This window comes from Mauremys reevesii, linkage group 6 (assembly GCF_016161935.1).
Source record: "Mauremys reevesii isolate NIE-2019 linkage group 6, ASM1616193v1, whole genome shotgun sequence".
NCBI classification, from domain to species: Eukaryota; Metazoa; Chordata; order Testudines; family Geoemydidae; genus Mauremys; species Mauremys reevesii.
Window position 1 is genome coordinate 64913682 of NC_052628.1, and position 20756 is coordinate 64934437.

At 39.4% G+C, this 20756-nt stretch overlaps 1 protein-coding gene across 19 annotated transcripts in view; it reads left to right on the forward strand.

Annotated features, from left to right (window-relative positions):
• Positions 1-20756, forward strand: part of FER (FER tyrosine kinase) — a 385522-nt gene that overhangs the window by 155591 nt on the left and 209175 nt on the right. For 16 of the 19 annotated variants that reach the window (XR_005599911.1, XM_039542917.1, XM_039542922.1 and 13 more), the window contains one exon: positions 1610-1732. Coding sequence is in view for 17 of the 19 variants with exons in the window: in XM_039542917.1 (XP_039398851.1) it covers positions 1610-1732 (123 nt within the window). In the remaining 2 variants the exon portion in view is untranslated. Of the gene's footprint in view, positions 1-1609; positions 1733-2910; positions 4310-20756 lie in introns of those variants that run through there. The other 3 variants (XR_005599912.1, XM_039542926.1, XM_039542927.1) reach the window with 3 other exon arrangements.

Consider the following 20756-nt stretch of genomic DNA (forward strand, 5'->3'; position numbering starts at 1 on the left):
TGAAGGTGCTTGCTTGAAAATTTAGAAATGGGCAGCAAAGGCTGACATCATGGGATGATCAGGGTCAACATTTTGACAGTGAATGAGAGATGATAGGTAGGGTGCAGGAACACCATGAAAGGCCTTGAAAGTAAAGACAAGCAGTGGATGGATACAAAGAGAATGTTCATCTGTTCAAACTGGCCTGTTGTTTTTGCTTGCCTAAAAAATGATAATACCTTGGCAGGCAGTTATTGTAGTTTCCAAAAAGTAATTTTCCATAAGAGCCCTAGTATACTGAGTGCACTTGCAAAGTATTTTACTGTAGATTAAAAACAATTCTTTAGTAGTAGTATTTAATTTTCTTTGCCCATCAGTGCAAATGAACCTGAATCTCAATTTACATCACTTTTACTATTCCAGTCCTTGGCTTTACTTGTACTAAATGTTTATGGCCACATTGTTTATGGCAATGTTTATGCTGTGGAAAGTGCTGAGTAGGAAATAAATGGAGATAACTATGCATTTATAGAGGCACAAATAGCCTATCCCTTATACTAGTCACTGAAATCCTGTACAGAATTCAGGACTGTAAGAGGCTGAACTGATCAGTACAGGTTTTTTCACAAAGAATTTTCTAAATCTCTTATCACTGCCCTTGCAGCCACTAGTGTACCTATGTCACTTGCATTCTTTCTCCGCACCTAAAGATACAATGCTTCCTGACATTCTGTGATAGGAAGTACAGCTTGTAAAAGAATCTACACAATTCCAGCATGATGGCAAGAGAGTTACAGTAGCCACAGCAGGAACTTTTTTTAATATTTAAAATGAAAAAGAGAGAGAGACAGAATGATAGGAAAAACAGAGATGGGGAGACAAAAATGCCTTTCATCTCACTCAGCATTTCTGAAGTATGGTGATGGCTGGGCTTTTTTCCTAGGTGCTATTGAAGTCTGTGCTGGTCACACATTATTTATTTATTTATTTATTTGTTTATTTATTTTATTATTATTAAAGACCTGACAAAAATTTTATTCTTTGGGTGTCAGTGAATCATTCGTCACTTTTATCATACATTGCCTGGAGACTACATTGCACGGTGAATTAAGATTTGGCCCCTGTTCCTCAATTTTGTTTCTGACCTAGAGAGCTGAAATTTACCCTGTGTTTTAGGTTTTCAAAGATATTCTTTGCAATACATGCTTATTTTATACACTTTACATGTTTAGACATGGTCTTAAAATAAATGTTTTTTGTTCTTTAACTTGGCAATATTTTATTGCATATCCTTTTATTCATATTTAATATGTCTCAAAGTCACTGCTACTGTGCCATCTGTTGAATCACAAGGACTTCCTTCTTTCTAACTTTAATTTAAGAGTTGAGATCTATGTTTATTTTATTATGCTATGCTAATTGAATGAATAGATATTTTTTGTAGTTGTTATGACCCATATCATGGTCCCATTGAAGTCGCTGGAAGTTTTTGTATTGACTTGGGTGGGACCAAGATTTAATCCTATGAAATTAAACTTTTCTGTTATTCGTGAGTAAGAGTTGCTAATTGCATCTTTTGCATTTCCTCATTGGAGCTGTTCTGAAACTGATTTTTTCCCCCCCTTTGCAGAATCAGTACCGATTTGAAGGAACTGGGTTTCCAACTATTCCTCAGCTTATAGACCATCATTACACAACAAAACAAGTAATTACGAAGAAATCAGGTGTAGTTCTGCTGAATCCTGTTGTTAAGGTATGCATCTATTCTATGTATTTTGTTAAGTAGAACACTTTGCTGCATTTCATTTAACCTTTTAAACCATGATTTTTGCAATTATAAACGAAATGTTAAGCAGTTTGTAGGCTAATCAGAACTATCTCATTCAGTTAGTGCTTCACTGACTTCTTTAAGATAGCAGACTCCTCAGTTCCTCTTAAGTGATTACTCTAGCTTCCAAAACACTTAACTAATAACTCATTATTGCTCATTACTCTGTAGCTTCCTGAGCTGTTTACAGTCTTTTTGTTAGAGCACTGAAGATTCATCCCAATCAGACTCCAGGGTCTGCATTGCAAGTACCCACATACCATCCTTCTGGAAGGATGTCATTCTGAGCCTGACAAAGCTTTCTTATACTTCGTTCGTCTCTTCCTTCTTTTTTGCACCTTCCAGGTAGAATCTGTTCCTGGCTCAGTAACCCATAGACCATGAGATTGGTTTCCTTCTCCGTGAAGCTGTGCTGCTTATAAAAGTATTCAGAAGGAAAACAGCATTCTTTTAAACAATAGTGTCTTTATAAAGTTTGGGAGAACTATTTTAATGGTAATTATTTCTATTTATAACTTGAAGACACTGATGCGCATTGAAAACCAGATCTAAGTATTTCTTCATTTCTCCGGTCTTAAATGCGGCATTATTTCAATCAAAATTTGAAATTGAACTTCACCTTATAGTCAAGAAGTCATTGTTAAATAGAAGGAAACAAGAAACCTTATAAAGCGCTATACGTACAATAAGAGGCCTATATAGTCATAGAATCATAGATGTGTAGGACTGGAAGAGACCTCAAGATGTCATCTAGTCCAGTCCCCTACACTCACAGCAGGACTACATAATAACTAGACCATTCCTGACAAGTATTTGTCTAACCTGTTCTTAAAAACCTTCAGTGATGGAGATTCTTCAACCACCATAGCCAATTTATTCCAGTGCCTAACTATCCTGACAGTTAGGAAATTTTTCCTAATGTCTAACCTAAACCTCCCATGTTTCAGTTCAAGTTTCTTGCTTATTGTCCTATCCTTGGAAGTTAACGAGAACAATTTTTCACCCTCCTCCTTGTAACAACCTTTTATGTACTTGAAAACTGTTATATCTCCTCTGTCTTCTCCAGACTAAATAAACCCAATTTTTTCAATCTTTCTTCATAGGTCATGTTTTTTAAACCTTTAATCATTTTTGTTGCTCCTCTCTGGACTTTCTCCAGTTTGTCTACATTTTGCCTGGAATGTGGCGCTCAGAAGAGGGGACAGTACTCCAGCTGAGGCCTTATCAGCAAAGCACAATTTGAGAGAGCTAACAATCTTCATATTTCCTTCCAGTAGCTAGGTCTTTGGTATCCACTCAGCCATTATCTCACACATCAACCAGCCCTGTATAATTAAGAACTAAATCTTTCCATTTCAACTCTGGACGTAGTTCTGAAGTAGCCATTTGTGCTTAGTTAGAAAAATAATTAGTTTCAGACATTTGTAAAGCAACTTTGTTATGATTTCTATAAATGTTGTAAAATGACAATGTATAATTCAGGATCACTTTCCTAAACCATAATCTCAGATCTTTTGCAATACCAGTCACAAGAAAGTAAAGCATGTTTCTATTTTTGCTCCCAACAAGAATTTATTTTTTATGTTTGCCTGTGTGTGCTGAGAAAATTTGAAGGGATGGATTAAATTTTGTGCCTTTCTTTCTGTCACAACTTGCAGTCTTAAATGCACATTGCTACTCATTCCTGTTGTATATGAATACTTTCTTGACTTCTCTTATGAAGATTCACTGGTTTAAGCATTTGTGAATTTATTTGGCAGACCTAGGTCATGTCATAATTAAAAGACAGGCCTTCTAGAGAAACTTTTAATTCTGTGTCACCTTAGAGAAAGGTACAGTTCAAGACAAAGACACGTGTATGATTATAATTTTACCTTCCTTTATAACTGCTCAGTAGAATTAATCTAAAATTATTGAAAACACATTAACACTTGACCTCAGTTGCACTGTCTGGTTTAGATGTGAAGTCGTGTCTATTCTGCTTAACTCCTAAGTAATTTCAACAGTTACTGAAGTTGCTATGTAAATGGAGGTTCCTTCTGTTCTTGTTGACATACTTGTTTGTCCTATTTAAGAGAGTGCTTTGAATTTAGAAATCAAGGTTTTATAAGACACTGATGCAAGCAGGAAGAAAACAGTACAAAATGTTCTAGGTTACTGTTCATAGTGTTTGCAGAATTGAAGACTAATGTAATGTACATAAAATATTGCTATCTAAATATTACATGACAAAGCTTATGATTTCATTTTAGAAGTTTAAGTAAATGTGTTCAGACTAACCTGCTTGGTTTAAAGGGATATTGTTAAGACTGAAGAGCCCAAAATTATATCTTTTTTTCCTTCAGTCTGTTTGTGATTTCATTGTTGTAATTCTTTATCTATTTGTTTCAGATATTTAATGCTCTGTATGGTTTCTGTATTTTCTGGTTTTGTATTATACTCATCATTGTAGTATCTACGCACTTTTGAACTGTAAAAGAGCTATGACAGCTGTTCTACTTTGTGAGCAATCCTACAATAAAATCTCTACTGTTGTTTGAGTACACACTGAAGAATAATTAAAATTCTTCTTTGAGTTTATAAAGGTTTGTGCAGTCCCCAGTCATCTCAGTTCCTCCTTTTGTGTGACTAGCTGTGGGCATAGGAAACTTCCTTCCGTTCCTGGAGTTTCGGTTTGTTTTCTTGTTGTACTAGTAGTATATTTTAGTAGTGTTAGTAGATTTACTAGTTCTTACTAGTAATTGTATATTGTTTTAAAAGGTTTTGTCTAGTTTCTGTGCTGTTGTACAGTTACATTCCCAAATCAGCTCCTACATGTTTTCGGGTTATCCTATCTGGTCTGAATCCCAAAGACCAGTGTGGGGTGAAACAATTTAAACAGTGTATCTCATACCCCTCAGCCTTCCTGGAGATGGATACACTTACACATTGTCTGGTGTGCCTTGGTGACGGCCGTTATTCAGGCATTTTTCATTGTGTTTAATATATTATGCCTCAGTCACCAAAAGACAAGCACGCTTGACTCCAGTCTGTCCTAAACTAGGCCCTTAGATTTGTTCTCAAGTCAAGGGCCTACTCCTGTGAAGGGATAAAGTTGTCTGTTTTCAAACTCTGAGCTTCCTAAAATGAGAGAGCAGAAACTTTGGTGCAGGGTCTGTTAGCATCATTCAGTACAAAGTCAGTGGAACACTCTGTCCTGTATTTCCTGTCAAAAAAGGTGACTTTGTTGTTTGCGTCTGTTGCTACCAAGGCAATTTTGGTGGCAGGGATTTTCATGGTGCTAGTTTCTGTTTCAGGGACCCACTGGCAATTCTTGGAGGACTTGGTGGTCACAAAGGCAGTCCCAGGTCCCTAGTATCTATCAGGTTCTCCCTCTTGTGATGACAATGTGACTTCCTTTGTGCTGATTTGCTTTCGTCTATTACATGGTGCCAATTCCTCTTCAGTTCTTAAACTGTCCATCTTTCTTCGCTGTTGGATAGCATTCACAATTACTTATCCAGGGTAAATAGGCATGAAGCACAGGATGATATCAACCAGTCTTTTGCTACTGATAAGGAAAGTACAGTATCTTCTGCTAATGTCCTTAATATCCTCATTGGTATAGCTTCTTGATGATTGTAGACAGTTTCAGAAGTTGCTAGTTCAAATAGTGGAGTTGTTAGAACTGAAGAGTGCCACAGTTCAGGAAAGACTTATTGTCTCTTTCTATTTTGGAGACCCAGGAGAAGGGGAAGATAACCTTACTCATCAGTGGAGCTCGTTGCACCCTGCTAGAAAGATGTGGCTAATCTAAGCATCAATACCTGCTGGCATCAAGAAGGCAGAACATGGTAGCTTCAGCAGAGATTTCATAATTTCTTCAGATACCTGACTCCTGGTTTTTCCGCTAATTAATGAGGTTACAGAGAAGTCTTGAAGGGATTTGGTATTGATCAGACTGGCCAACTTAGTATATCCTTGTTTCTGCATTGATAACAGCCACTACCTGTGCAAATCATTGCCTTCTGGCCTCTCTGTAGCACTCAGATTATTCCCCAGATGTTTAGTAGTCATGACTGCAGGTCATGCGCGTGTGTGTGTATAAATATATTATAAAAAACTAATTGAAGAAAGGGAAAGTTGGTAATAATGAATGTAAATCAGAAGTTAGGAATTGCAGAAGGGAAGCTAAGTTACACCACGAGAAATCTATGGCCGATAGCGTTAAGGGAAAGAAGGAGTTTTAAAAATATATTAAGAACACAGAGAATTTTGACAATGATATTGGTCCATTACTAGAGGAACATGGTAGAATTATCAGGAATAATGCAGAAAAGGTAGGGGAGTTCGGTAAATATTTCTGTACTGTATTTGTAGAAAAACAGACGATACGGTCTCATCATATGGTGTTGACAACACTCTTTCCATTCACTGATATCGCTGGAGGATGTTTAAAAAGAAAATATAAAAGTTAGATGTTTTTAAATCAGCAGGTCTGGCTAATTTACATCTAAGAGTTTTAAAAGAGCTGGATAAGGAGCTTGGAGGACCATTAATGTAAATTTTCAATAATTTTTGTAACACTGGGGAAATTCTAGGAGACTGAAAGAAAGCTAATGTTGTGCCAGTTTTTAAAAAGAGACACCAGGATGTGCCGGGCAAGATAATGGGGAAGCTGATAGAAGACCAGATTAATGAAGAATTGAAGGAGGGTAGTGTAATTAATACAAATCAATCTGGGTTTGTGGAAAATAGTTCCTGACAAACTAATTTGATATTTTTTTTGATATTATAAATAATAGTATTGATATAATATACTTAGATTTCTGTAAGGTGTTTGAGTTGGTACTACTGGACATTTTGATTAAAAAACTAGAATGATATAAAATTAACATGGCACACATTAAATGGATTAAGAACTGGCTGCCTGATAGGTTTCAAAATATAATTGTAAACAGGAAATTGTTCTCAAATGGGCATGTTTCCAGTGGGTCCTGCAAGGATTGGTTTTTGGAAAATTGGGTTTGTGGAAAATAGTTCCTGACAAACTAATTTGATATTTTTTTTGATATTATAAATAATAGTATTGATATATAATAGTATTATATTATAAATAATAGTATTGATATTATATTATAAATAATATAATATAATATATTACTATAATATAATATATTACTATAATATAATATAATATAATACTATTATAAATAATAGTATTGATATATAATAGTTTGTGGAAAATTGGTTTTTGGAAAATTGGGTTTCAGGAAAATAGTTCCTGACAAACTAATTTGATATTTTTTTTGATATTATAAATAATAGTATTGATATAATATACTTAGATTTCTGTAAGGTGTTTGAGTTGGTACTACTGGACATTTTGATTAAAAAACTAGAATGATATAAAATTAACATGGCACACATTAAATGGATTAAGAACTGGCTGCCTGATAGGTTTCAAAATATAATTGTAAACAGGAAATTGTTCTCAAATGGGCATGTTTCCAGTGGGTCCTGCAAGGATTGGTTTTTGACCTATGCTATTTTACATTTTTATCAGTGACCTGGAAGAAAACAGTCATTACTGATAAAGTTTGCAGATGACACACAAATTGAGGGAGTGGTAAATAATGAAGAGGACAGGTCACTGATTCAGCACAATCTGGATTGCGTAGTATATTGGGTACAAGCCAACAATATGTGTTTTCATATGGCTAAGTGTAAATGTATACATCAAGGAACAAAGTATGTAGGCTGTAGTTAGAGGATGGGGGACTCTGTCCTGGAAAGCAGTGACTCTGAAAATGATTTGGAGGTAATAGTGGATAATCAGCTGAACATAACTCCCAATGGGACACTGTGGCCAAAAGAGCTAATGTGATCCTGGGATGCATAAACAGTAATCTCAGTTGAGAGGAGAGATTATTTTACTGTTTGGCACTGGGGCTACTGGAATGCCATGTCCAGTTCCCATGCCCACAGTTGAAGAAGGATGTTACTATCTATTGGCAAATTATACTCCAGACATAAATAACATGAGAGCTCTTCTGAATACTCCTACAAAAGTTAGCAGTTATCTCATAATTCCATAATCGATGGGACATGAAGTACTGTTTACTAATAGAAGTCCAATATGTGATTAGGGGCTCTTTTTTGAGATTTAGCAATTAATTGTCAATGGAATATTTAACAAAACAGTATAGACAATTTTTAGGGCTGCAAGTCATCAGATGGGGCTATAAAAATGTATTCTTCCTTTAATGGCAGGTTGTGTCCTGGCAGACTACACAACTTTGACAATACAACTGTAATGCTTTAAACAATAAGAAAATATTCAAATATTTTTTCAATTTTGAAAACAATCCTAAGTGATTATGGAACTTTGCAATTTTTTTCAGATTTCTTAAACATTCTAACATTTACAAAAATGCAGTATTATACCAGCTGATATTGATATCAGTTCACAGAGGATTTATAATCTTGTCACAACACAGCCTGTTCTGACACAGATATGTAGCCACTGCTGAAAAAAGATGATTGTCAAGTCACCTGGTGTTACTCAGGAGCATGAATACCAATCTGAGAGCAGAATGTTAAGAACTAGGACACAAACCCCAAATTGGCTGTGAGTTCTAGACTTTGATTTCACCAACCAGTTACCAAGAATAAACTACTTGGGCACTGTAACAACCTTAACATGGAGTCACAGACAGCTCCCTGGGATATTCTGATCTGTCTCGCCACCCAGGTGAGCCTACCTTAGTGATAGATGAACCTTCCCTCCAAGAATCACAGCAATATTTAGGTTACTCCAGGTCCCAAAGGACCAGTCACTTGTCCCAGGCCAGTTGCACCTTAGATCTCACACCAAAGACAATGTTCATAGCCTATCCTGTAATAAACTATATACAGATTTATTAAATAGGAAAAAGAAATGAGAGAGTTATTTACAAGGTTAAAGCAGGTAAACATAGATACATAAATGAGTTACAATCTTAAGTTTCAAAGAGTAATAGAAGCTTCTATAATAAGCAAACTCTCTGTCCTTAGGGCTAAGCAGCTGGGAATCCCTTGCTTATGCCTAGAAACCTTGCCCTCCAGAGTCCAAGCAGCACAGTAATCTTTTTAGTTCCTTCTTTTTAGAGGTTTTTTAATCCCCATCTTCCATGTGCTCTGAGCTCCAAGCTTGACTTCTCTCCATGGGGTAGGGGTTGGGGTGGGGGTTGCAGAACAACAGTCTCTTGTTCTTTTTAACATCTCACAATAGTCTATCTGGTGTAAAAGGACCTTCCCTGTTGGACAGGACATAACGCCTTTGGTTGCAGATGCACTCTTCACGCTAGTTATTTTCTCTCTCTTGTGTAGTTACTTAAATAGTTACAGAAGCTTACAATACCAATGTTCAAATATTACCTTAAAGATTGTATAAGTGAGATTAATGCATGTAACAACTTACAAAAAGTCAATCAAGTCTAAACACATTCTTGTAATTCTAATATATATTTTAACAATACTAACACACAAGTGAGCCAGACTTGTATCAGAGGGGTAGCCGTGTTAGTCTGGTTCTGTAGAAGCAGCAAAGAATCCTGTGGCACCTTATAGACTAATAGACTGATTTCAGTTGCGTATTTGTCAGTATTCATTTGAGGCATGGGGACTTTGGCATGAGCTGGTCCCTGGTTTGCCAGTGTCACAATGATAAATAGCTCCTCTAGTGCGCTATTCATGTAGAAGGCATGTGCTATATTTATTGTGATTCATTGATGCGCATGACTGCAAGAATTTAGAAAGTGGGATCTTAGCCACCAATAGTTATAAAAACTTTGTGAAACTAGACAACCTTTAATACATTTTTGAAAGTACTTCCAGTTCAGCATTTTCAGACAGTAAGACAATATTGTAGTAAATGTTGAACAAAAATGTTGATGAGTATAGGGCATTTTAGTGCATTAAAAAATCATTGCAGATCTATTGGCTCTACATAACTCCCCCCACCCACCGATGCTAATAAAAACTTAGTTGCAAGATCAAAATAAATTATGAAATAAAGAATTGCAAAGCTTCAGAATTAATAAAAGTAATCACTTTTCTTTGTGCGCTCTCCCTTTTCCTTTAATCATTTTGGAGCTATGACCTGGGTTTCATACCGTTATGGGACAGTGAAGAAGCTTCAGGCATGCTTATTTTAGGAAACAGCATGAGTACTCTGACACATACTATTGGATGGTATACTCTGCATTGTGCAACCTCTGCAAAGTACATTTGATCATTTCCTTAAAATTCATTTGACATCTTGACAGGATTCCTCTCCAGTCTTTCCCTTAGAACAGTGAAGCAATCTTTGACATTTATGTACTCTTTAATCTTTTTATGTAAATTGCTGTCCCTGTAATAATCCATTTAGAAAGTGAAAGTGGAATACCAGAGAAAGCATAACAAAATAAAATTATGCTATAATATTTTGTTTTTACTATTTTTTCCCACAAGTGTTTATCCTCCATTTCCATATTAGCTAAATTACTGATCACCTTCTGTTACATTGTCCTTGAAGGGAACAATGTTATTTGTGCCACAAAAGACCTGCCCCACATCCAGTTTTATGTAGACTAACTACATGCTAGGAATTATAATGACATAGAAATAATAGAATATAAATTAGAAAGACCAAGGGCATTAAAAAGATGTGAGTGATTTTTTTGAAATGGAAAACCTTCTCATTTTTATTTATTTCTAATGTTTTGAGAAGACTGCACTTTATATTCTTCAATTTATTATTGATGCAACAACTGGAGTATGTAAAAGGCTTCAGAATAACTTCAGAGAATACATATCCAAGGGCTTAAATAATGAAAAGGCCTTTTTAACCACACAGTGTATTTTAACTTTCTAAAATCTTTGACCTCATATCGATGAGCTTTTGAAGTTTTCTGAGATAGATTTTGTAGACTAATAATAATAGATCTGTGTGAAGATGTGGATGTGGTCTTGCATGTAGAGAATAAAACTGTTACGGTACCTCCCATAATGTTCTATGGAAATATACTTAGAATGTGTTTTATGCTACATATGCCATGTAACATATATCTGTAAAGGTTTTGATCTACTGAATGTATTAATCCTATTTGTATGCATGTATCATTTTTGTATTTGAAGTTATGAATGTTATGAATGTTGGCTGTGTACTCGCTTGAGTTCTAAATAACCTTAGTAGAGCGTTTGGTCAGTTCCTGGAGAAAGGAATGTTGAAATTAAGTACTTAATCAAGAAACACTTAAAGGACAATGGATTTTGGAATGCTTCAATCGACATAAGAAGTCTACTTGAGGAAGTTCAAGGTAGCATGTAAACAATGGCTGCTACCTGTAAAAACTGAGTCATGCGTGGACATGTGACTTGCCCAGGTGACTCCAAAACTCCATCTTGGAGCTGGACTTTGCATAGGAGTGAGGAGGGGGTCTCCACCCACAAGACAAAGTCTATTTAAACCCCTGGGAGACCCCTCCATTTTGTGTTCAGCTTGCTAAAGAGAGAGCACCTCCACCCCCCAGGATACTTGGAAGAAACTGGAAAAAAGGGCAGTGGCTGCAAGGGGTGTGAGTGATTGCTGGACCCAGGCTAAAAGGAGATTAGTCTGTAAAAGGGAGCATTCTGGAATTGGTGAGGATCTTATTTGTATTCAGTTTGATTAGACATAGATTTGCACATTTTATTTTATTTTGCTTGGTGACTTACTTTGTTCTGTCTGTTACTACTTGGAACCACTTAGATCCTACTTTCTGTATTTAATAAAATCACTTTTTACTTATTAATTAACTCAATGTATGTATTAATACCTGGGAGAGCAAACAACTGTGCATATCTCTCTATCAGTGTTATAGAGGGTGAACAATTTGAGTTTACCCTGTATAACCTTTATTCAGGATAAAACGGATTTATTTGGGTTTAGACCCCATCGAGAGTTGGGCATCTGAGTGTTAAAGACAAGAACACTTCTTCTTCAAGGGCTGTCCCTATGGGTGCTCCACTGTAGGTGATAGTGCGTCCTGGCGCCGTTGATCGGAGATTTTCGGTAGCAGTGCCTGGTCGGGACGCACGTACTCAGTTGGTATCTCCCATCCCATTGGAATATTCCTGAGCGTGTGCATCCCGCACCCTCCTCAGTTCCTCCTCAACCGTCCTTGGCCGAAGATGGGACTCGGAGCAGTGCTGATCCTCTTCCCTGGTTTTTGAAGGAAACAATTACGAAGAACATAGAAATAGTTAGTTAGTAATATCCCAGTTGTTTCCTTTCCTTTTGAATAGTTAGTAAGTTTAAAAAAAAAATCCCTTCAAGTTTGTCTCCCACTGAGGCACTCTCCCCTGACATTACTAGTGCAATAATGCCAGGGGCTTCAGGATTCAAGGAATGTGCTTCCTGTCTGGACTTTATGCCAATGTCCGATGGACACTCACACTGTGTGAAGTGCCTTGGCAAGACACACATCCCTGCCAAGTGTGTCCACTGCACAAGCCTCAAAACCAGGGCTCGTCCTGACAGGGACCTGCGGCTGAAACTCCTTCTCATGCAGGAATCGCTGCAGCCACCTCTGGAGACGGGCAATGGCAAACCCTCTCCCTCACGCTACCCAGCCAGGTCCAAACGGACCGGGAGCATGGCTTCACCCTCTCTGGAGCAGAGGCAAGAAGCTCTACAGCTGCCTGTGGAGCAGGGCAGTAAACCCGCTCCCTTACGCTCCCCTGCCAAGGCAGAACCGACCGGGAACATGGCTTCACCCTCTCTGGAGCAGAGGCAAGAAGCTCTGCAGCTGCCTATGGAGCAGGGCAGTAAACCTGCTCCCTTGCAAGGTCAGAACCGACCGGTAGCCCGGCTTCACCCTCTCACGTGAAGAGGCAGGAAGCCCTAATGTCTCCTCTCAGAGATACTCAAGAAGGTAAAGGATCTCCTGCAGCATCTTTACTCTTGATGCTGTCAGTGCCGAGAGCAAGCAACTCTGACCGCCCCTACACTTTACAAGCAACTCTCACGGGGCTCAAAAGCAGGGACTCTACTTCCTGTAGCGGGAAGCTCTCCTTGGCACCGGTTCCCCCAGCACCGACAGTGGACCTGGTGCCGACAACGTGTTCCACCCCAGCACCGAGCCTGCCTGCTATTCCCAAGAAGATTCAGACCCCCTGCGGGGCTTTCACAAACAGATCTCAGCTCCTGCAAAAGTGAAACTAAAATTACTCCTGGCTGCCGCTCAGACTTCACACTCTGCAGCACACCAGCGTAGGGAGCAGCAACAATTCCTGCATCCGCAGGATATCTCTTTGGCCCCTAACCCTGACTCTCCGCTCCGGGACAGGGAGCACTCACTTTTTGAACAGCAGCTCTCCCCACGTGACCTGGATACTTTCACTGATAGTGAGAACAGCACACAGCAGCAGGCAGAGTTCTGCCTGCCTGATTCTTCCCCCCCAACCCACCAGAGCCATACATACTCCAAGACATGGGGCATCATAAGAATCAGCCTCAGTTTCCCTACTTTGTCCCCCAGTGGCCGAGACCCATTTTTTTCCTACCCAGTCATTAAAAAATCATTTTGTCAAATGCTCAGTGGTACCTGGGGTCGGCTCCTGCCACCGCTTCTCCTTGCGTCCCTTCTACCAGACCGCAAGCTTGTCTTATGCCTATATCCCAAGCTCTATCAACATCTAGAGTTCCTGAACCCCCTCCTGAATAAATGGGCTATGAACCCTTCCCTGTTTTACTGGCTCCTGCCTCGCCATCAGCCACAGAAGTCGTCCTTATGCCTCCACTTCCACAAAACGTGGACGACTTTATGCAATTCCAGGAACTTTTTAAGAGAATGGCGCTCAGCCAGGACATCCCTTTGGAGGAAGTCCAGGAGACACAACATAGGCTTCTCAAAATCTTCCAACCTTCTGCACCTTCAAAGATAGCACTACCCATAGAGAAAACTCTCCTAGAACCAGCTAGTACTCTCTCGCAGACCCCTGCCTCCATTCCACCAACATGCAAGAAAGCTCAACATAAATATTACGTGCCTGCGAGGGACATGGATTTCTTATTTTCCTACCCACAACCCAGTTCTGTTGTGGTTGATGCAGCAACGCACAGAACAAAGCAGCCACACTAGCGGCCCACTCTGCAGGAAAAGGACCTCAAACGTCTTGACCTCCTGGACCGCAAGGTTTATGCTCTTCTACTTTGCAATTTAGAATTGCAAATTTATTCTACCCTCCTTGCAAGCTATGCCCATGACAACTACAACAAGCTCTTTTGATTTGCCTCCCATATACCAGAGGACAGGAGAGCGGACTTCCAGTTAGTCCTCGTCGAAGGTCAGTTGGTGTCTAGGATGGCACTACAAGCATCCATGGACAGGACTGATCCAGCAGCCCGTACCACGGCAGTGGTGATGTGCTGGTCTTCTTGGCTCTCAGCATCCGGTATCCCCAAAGATTTGCAGTCCAAAATGGAGAGTCTCCCCTTTGACAAAGAGAACCTATTTTCCAAAAAAAAAAAAAAAAGATGAAATCTTTCACACTGGAGGAGATGGCTATTAGCCAGGATGGGCAGGAATGGTGTCCCTACCATCTCTTTGCCAGAAGCTGGGAATGAGCAACAGGGGATGGATCACTTGAGATTTACCTGCTCTGTTCGGTCCCTCTGGGGCACCTGGCACTGGCCACTGTCGGAAGACAGGATACAGGGCTAGATGGACCTATAGTCTGACCCAGTAGGGCCATTCTTGTGTTCTTGTTCTTATGCAGTGTCTTAGAGAACCAGGAAAGGGAACATATGTTGGCTATTAATGACCCACAGCTCAGAGAGTAAAGTCAGACCTACTGTAAGTTTTATAGTGGAACCATGAGACCAACAAATATTTTTTTCTAGACTCATGTACAATCAAATTAGCTCTTGTAGGAGCACACAGTGCCGCTTTCTTATTTTCCAGAAGAAAAGAACTCTAACTACACTTTCTCAAATGATCACAGAATCACAGAATATGAGGGTTGGAAGGGACCTCAGCAGGTCATCTAGTTCAACCCCCTGCTCAAAGCAGGGCCAACCCTCAGGCAGATTTTTTACCCCAGTTCCCTAAATGGCCTCCTCAAGGATTGAACTCTCAACCCTGGGGTTTAGCAGGCCAATTCTTAAACCACTGAGTTATCCTAAAGTGATGTACAGAGAACAAAAACACATTGGCTAAAATTCTGCAATATTTCTGATTTTTCAGCAAGTGTGACAGTTATTTCTCTCATGAATAACATTCTTGTATGCAGTGGTGGTGTAGCTGTGTCTGGTACCAGGATATCAGAGAGACTAGGTGGATGAAAGAGTGTTAGCTGTCTAGCGCAGTAGCAATTATTTTGTATTCATCTTAGAAAAAGATAAACAGTTTAAACTTTTAGTCAAATATCTACTAAAGTGAAGGGAAGGTTCCTGTAAGAACAAAGATTGTTAAAATAAAACTGATAGCTTAAAACTAATATAATTTATTTTTGGAATGCTTCACAAAAAAGATCATTATAAGAATGAGGGCAATAATTGTAACTGAGGGCTAAAAAACCTATATGATAGAGTTAAGGTTGCTTAGAGGTATGTAATCCCTTAGCAGAACAAAACTCAGACTTTTGAAAAATTTGGAAACTTCTGTAAACCCTTTTTCAGTTATTCCCCATTAACACACAGACCTTTTTACTCTGCCAAGCCCACACTTTCTGAAATATACATGGTCTTCACCTCCTTTTCAGACTCATTCACTTTCACTAACAGGATTTCATGAAGTAAGCAGTCTTTCCCCCCCCACCCCTTTTTCTCCTTCAGTAGTGTTAGAGAGAATACTGTTGGTGAGAGTGAATGGGTGGTAAAAGGAGAAAGAAAAGCTTGTATATTTCAGCAACTGTAGTTTGGCAGAGTAAAGGTGTGTATGTGTTAACAAGACATATTGGGGCATTGCTGAAAGAGAGCAGAGATAAGGTTACCTGAGCAACCTTAACCCTACATTTCCTGATTTCAGGGCCGGCTCTAGGCACCAGCTTGGGGCCGCACTTCTCAAGGGGTGGCATTCTGTTTTTTTTGTTGTTGTTGTTGCTTGGGGTGGCAAAAAACCTGGAGCTGGCCCTGCCTGGTTTTCAGAAGTTTGAGTTTTGCTCAACTTTCTGCAAGGGAACAACATACCACTGAGCAACCTTAACTCTGAGTTGTAGCTTTTTGCCACTGAGCTTCCTAGGTTTTTTCCCTAGATTTGTTCTTGTTGTTAAGAGTCATTTATGCAGTTGTACATATCAAGTCCCGCAATTAATCTACTGAGCCAGCTGCCACCTCCCCGCCATCCCCATGCACATCAGCTGCATCCCATCAGCCCTGCTTTGGCACTCCTCAGCCATGCCTCTGGCTCATTTCATGCGTTCCCCATTCCACCATGGCCCCTCCCCACTACTGTACCCTGGTCTCCCCCTCCAAACTGGCCCCTCCCCACTACAGTATCCAGGCTTCCCCACCACAAGTATATTTCCCTGAAGTCTTCACTCCCTGGTATACAGATGTTTTATTGCTGTTACTTCCCCCCTCCTATAATCCAACTTGCATATAATACTTGGAGCTAAGGACAACTATAGCTTGGCCTACGCTACATACTTACTTCGGTATAACCACGTCACTCAGGTGTGAAAAATCCACACCCTCAAGCATTGTAGTTATACCAACCATACCTCTCATGTAGACAGCACTATGTAAGTGGGAGAGCTTTACCTGCCGACATAGCTACCACGCCTTGCAGAGGTGGAGTTATTAAGCTGATGGAAGAGCTCTCTCCTGTCAACTTAGAGCATCTTCACAAGGCACGCAACAGTGTCACAGCTGCATCAGTGCAGCTGCACTGATGTAAATTTGTAGTGCAGACCTGCCCTGTGTTACAGTGGAATAGTGTTCCTGGTCAGGTTTCACAGTGACTGAAGTAGCATTATGGCAGGGGTGGTGAAAGAAATTACAGACAAATTTCTGTTGCAAAATACTGACAGTTGTATGTTTGAGAAAAAGAGGCTCTCATCCTTATCTAATAGATGTACCCTATCACTGAGAAACACTGAGGTGTCCGAGCTTGTATCCTGTGCCATAGAGCACATATTTTTCCAGCGCTTATTAATAGCTTTAATGCAATGTTGGGGCACAGTAGCAGAGCTGTGGGGTGACAGAGGGGCTGGCTTGCACTGGCAGAAAGGAGGGTGCAGGAAGGTTGGGGTTCAGGGTGTTTGAGATCAACTGGCAGAGCTCAGGGTGCAGGAGACTTGGGGTGCACTGGCAGAGCTTGGGCTGCCATGGCTCCCTCATCTGATCCCCAACCTCTCCCATTTTCCCTACCATTCGTCCCATCTATCTCACAGCCAGGAAAGCATTCCTAATTAAAACAATACTTAACATGTGCATAAATTCCATTGAAGTCAAAGGAAGTTAAGCATGTGTGAAACGTTAAGGGCATGCTTTGGTGCTTTCTGGAATTGGAGCTTTGAGGGCTCGTTCCAGAAGCCTGGAAGAATAATCATGTAATAAAGCAGGATGATGATAATAAGTTACAGTGTAACATGTATAGTAGTACAGTAACTGTATGCGCACACTGAGCTTTTTTTCATGCAAATTGACATTTAGCACATTTGCATACATATATTTGCATGGACTTTGAGTTTCAACAGTATTTACCAAAATGGTTTACTTGTCAGACTTCTAGAACTACCCTGGAACTTGGTGATTATTTTAATGCCTCATCATTCTAACTTCCACATCTTCCCTTCCATCCCTGCAGAGAGGCTATGAAGTGGTGCATTAACTTCCAACTGGAAGATTGCAGTGGCTAGATTCCATCAGAGCTCACAATGGTCTAGTCTGTTTGGTGACCATATTTAGATATTTAGGAGGTAAGGGCAGTATATATGGTGTTTCCCTTTTACCATATAGACATTCCCTTTCTGAACTCCTGTGTTCTAGAAATGAATGTATTGAGTTTATTTTTAAACATCGATTCCTTAATACCAGGTAAATATGTTACTATTGCCCTTTTGAGCCACTGGTAGTTATTCTATAAACAAGGTTGTTTATAGAAGTTGATTAACAGTATAGTTGTTAAATATTTAGGTTTACAAATAAATTCTGTATAGCTCAGACTGAAAATGATGAGTTGATGATGTTTTAGAAATATTTTCTCATTCATTGATCATAGGAATAAGTAATAACAGCAGACGAAAATCGCAGTATAGTATCATTACATTTTGGGAAGGGTCTTTACCTTTGACAATAGAATGAAAGGCAGGAATTAGTTTTACCCACACCCACACCCACACCCAGCCAGCCAGCCAGCCAAGAAAATGAACCTCTGATTAAAGTGTTATGACTCAAATAAACACCTCGCTTAATTGAAAAGGATGCTTCCTGGCATTAAGATAATGACAAAAAAGAGGCTAGCTAAGATTAATATTACCGCCAGAGGAGAGCTTTTTACTACTTCTGAATGTCACATATGAGAATCACTTGGTTTTTCATTGTTCAGGGTCTGTCCTGATAGTAGTTAAAGTAGCACCCACTAGCTTGCTTATCATGAAAGATCAGTTGTTCATTTTTGCTCTAAATCTTGCTTTGGAGGTTGTAACATTTTGAAGTTGAATCTTTTTTTAAAGTTGGCACATTTTGGGGGTGAAGGGATGAGTATCAATTTGTTTTATATTGAGAACTGAAATTTGTATTGCTCTTTAGGTTCCATTACCTAATCAGCATATGTATGTACATAGTGTACTGTTCTCATGACACTATTTGGGGTTATGTGCAGTACATGACTTGGAAAAATATCCTTTAGGCCAAATCTTACAATTACGACCTCTGTATCAAGAAGCCTTTGTGCCCTTTTACTGATAGGCTGATTTTCTCTTGCCCACCCTTGAGCCACACCAAAAAAAAAAAAAAGAAGAAAAGATGCTTCTGAATAGTAATACTAGTCTCGTTCAGGAATGGGATCAATAACTTTGTGCCAACTGGGTGACAGGAATTATCTAGAGAAGGCAATATTTTGCTGAATGCCTTCTCACAGGTGTGTGCAGAGTGAAGGAGATTATGGTCTTCCACACTATGGGCCGCTGCGAACTTTAAAAGGGCTAGCTGAAGTAGGAGCTTCTGACTAATAGACCCAAAATGCAGCTGTCACAGAAATCTGAGTGGGAGCTATCAAACTGAACAGACTCCATTCTCATCCTCCAGCCACAAGTGGTAATTTTATTGACTTAATTCCAATAACTGCCCTAACTTCAAATTGACTCTAACTAATGGAAGGTTGGTCAGTGTTTCTCTTGCTTAGCACAAGTGTCTCCTGAACTTGTGCAGAGCCACTGCAGTATCAATGGGAGTTTATTAAAAGTTAGATTTTTAATAAACTGGATTATCCCACTGTATGGAAAAAGTTGTAAAGGGAGCATTTGTCCCATATATAAATTACTATACATAGTTAAAAAAAATTAATAAATACTAATCTATTAAAATAAAATTTTAGGTTTAATTTAAAGGCATATTCAAGTATTTTAGACTAAAATGCCTTAAAGTTGTAGTATTCTCATGATAAAAAAACTAGTCTGTGAAGACAGAGGTGAAAAAAGCGTTGAGTACTTCAGCTTTTTTCACATCAACTGTCACTATGTTGCCTCCGCCATTCAGTAAGGGTCCCACCCTTTCCCTGACCTTCTTATTGCTAACATATTTGTAGAAACCCTTCACGTCCCTTGCTAGCTGCAACTCCAATTGTGCCTTGGCCTTCCTGATTACACCCCTGCTTGCTCGAGCAATATTTTTATACTCCTCCTTAGTCATCCACTTCTTGTAAGCTTCCTTTTTGAGTTTAAGCTCATCGAAGATTTCACTATTATGCCACTGGTTGACTGCCATATTTGCTATTCTTTCTGCACCCTCAATAAGGGCTTCTTTAAAATACAGCCAGCTCTGCTGGACTCCTTGCCCACTCATATTAGCTTCCCAGAGGATCTTGCCCATCAGTTCCCTAAGGGAGTAAAAGTCTGCTTTTCTAAAGTCCAGGGTCCATATTTTGATACTCTCCTTTTTTCCTTTTGTCAGGATCCTAAACTCAACCATCTCCTGGTCACTGCTGCCCAGGTTGCCACCCACTTTGCCACCCACTTCTACTTCTCCTACCAATTCTTTCCTGTTTGTAAGCAGCAGGTCAAGAGGACCACGGCCCCTAGTTGGTTCCTCCATCACTTGTACCAAGAAGATTTTATCAGAACAGAATATCTGACAAAGCCATTTCACAGTAAAATAAACTATTTATGCTGTGTGTGCCAGTAATTTTGCTGTCTGGGAAAGTAACATTTTACTAAAAATAAAAACACATTGCTCACATTTAAAAAGATGTTTCACAGCATGCATTCTAATAACTCATCATTTCCTTGTCATTCCTTTGCTAACCTAGAGTACAGCACTTAAAAGATTGAATACTCTTAGAAAGTCTCAAATAACCCAAATGGGATGTTCATCTTAGTTCTTGATGACATAGCACTGCCAAAGTATGGCAAATACTTTACTTTCTATCCTTCTGTGTTGCAACCTTAGACAATGAGAGACTAGATAAAATGAAAATGTTTCTGCCGATACATTAGTTTCTTTGTGAATGTGTCTGTAACCCATGCCTTCTTGATGTGGTGCTCTGTCTTCTTCTAGTGGCACCTAGACCATTTGGCAATTGATCAGTTTGCTACAGCCCTGGCTAAGAGTTATGTGGCTTTTAGCTCATGCAGTAGAAGCTCATGCACTAAGCTTCAGAGATCCCAGGTTCGATCTTGCCCGCCAATGACCGGGGTCTGTCAACATTACATTTGCTCTGTGTGTGTTTGACTTTAACCCATATATACATGCAGTGCTCAAAAACATTTTGGTATTTTTACACACCTAGAAGAAATCTAT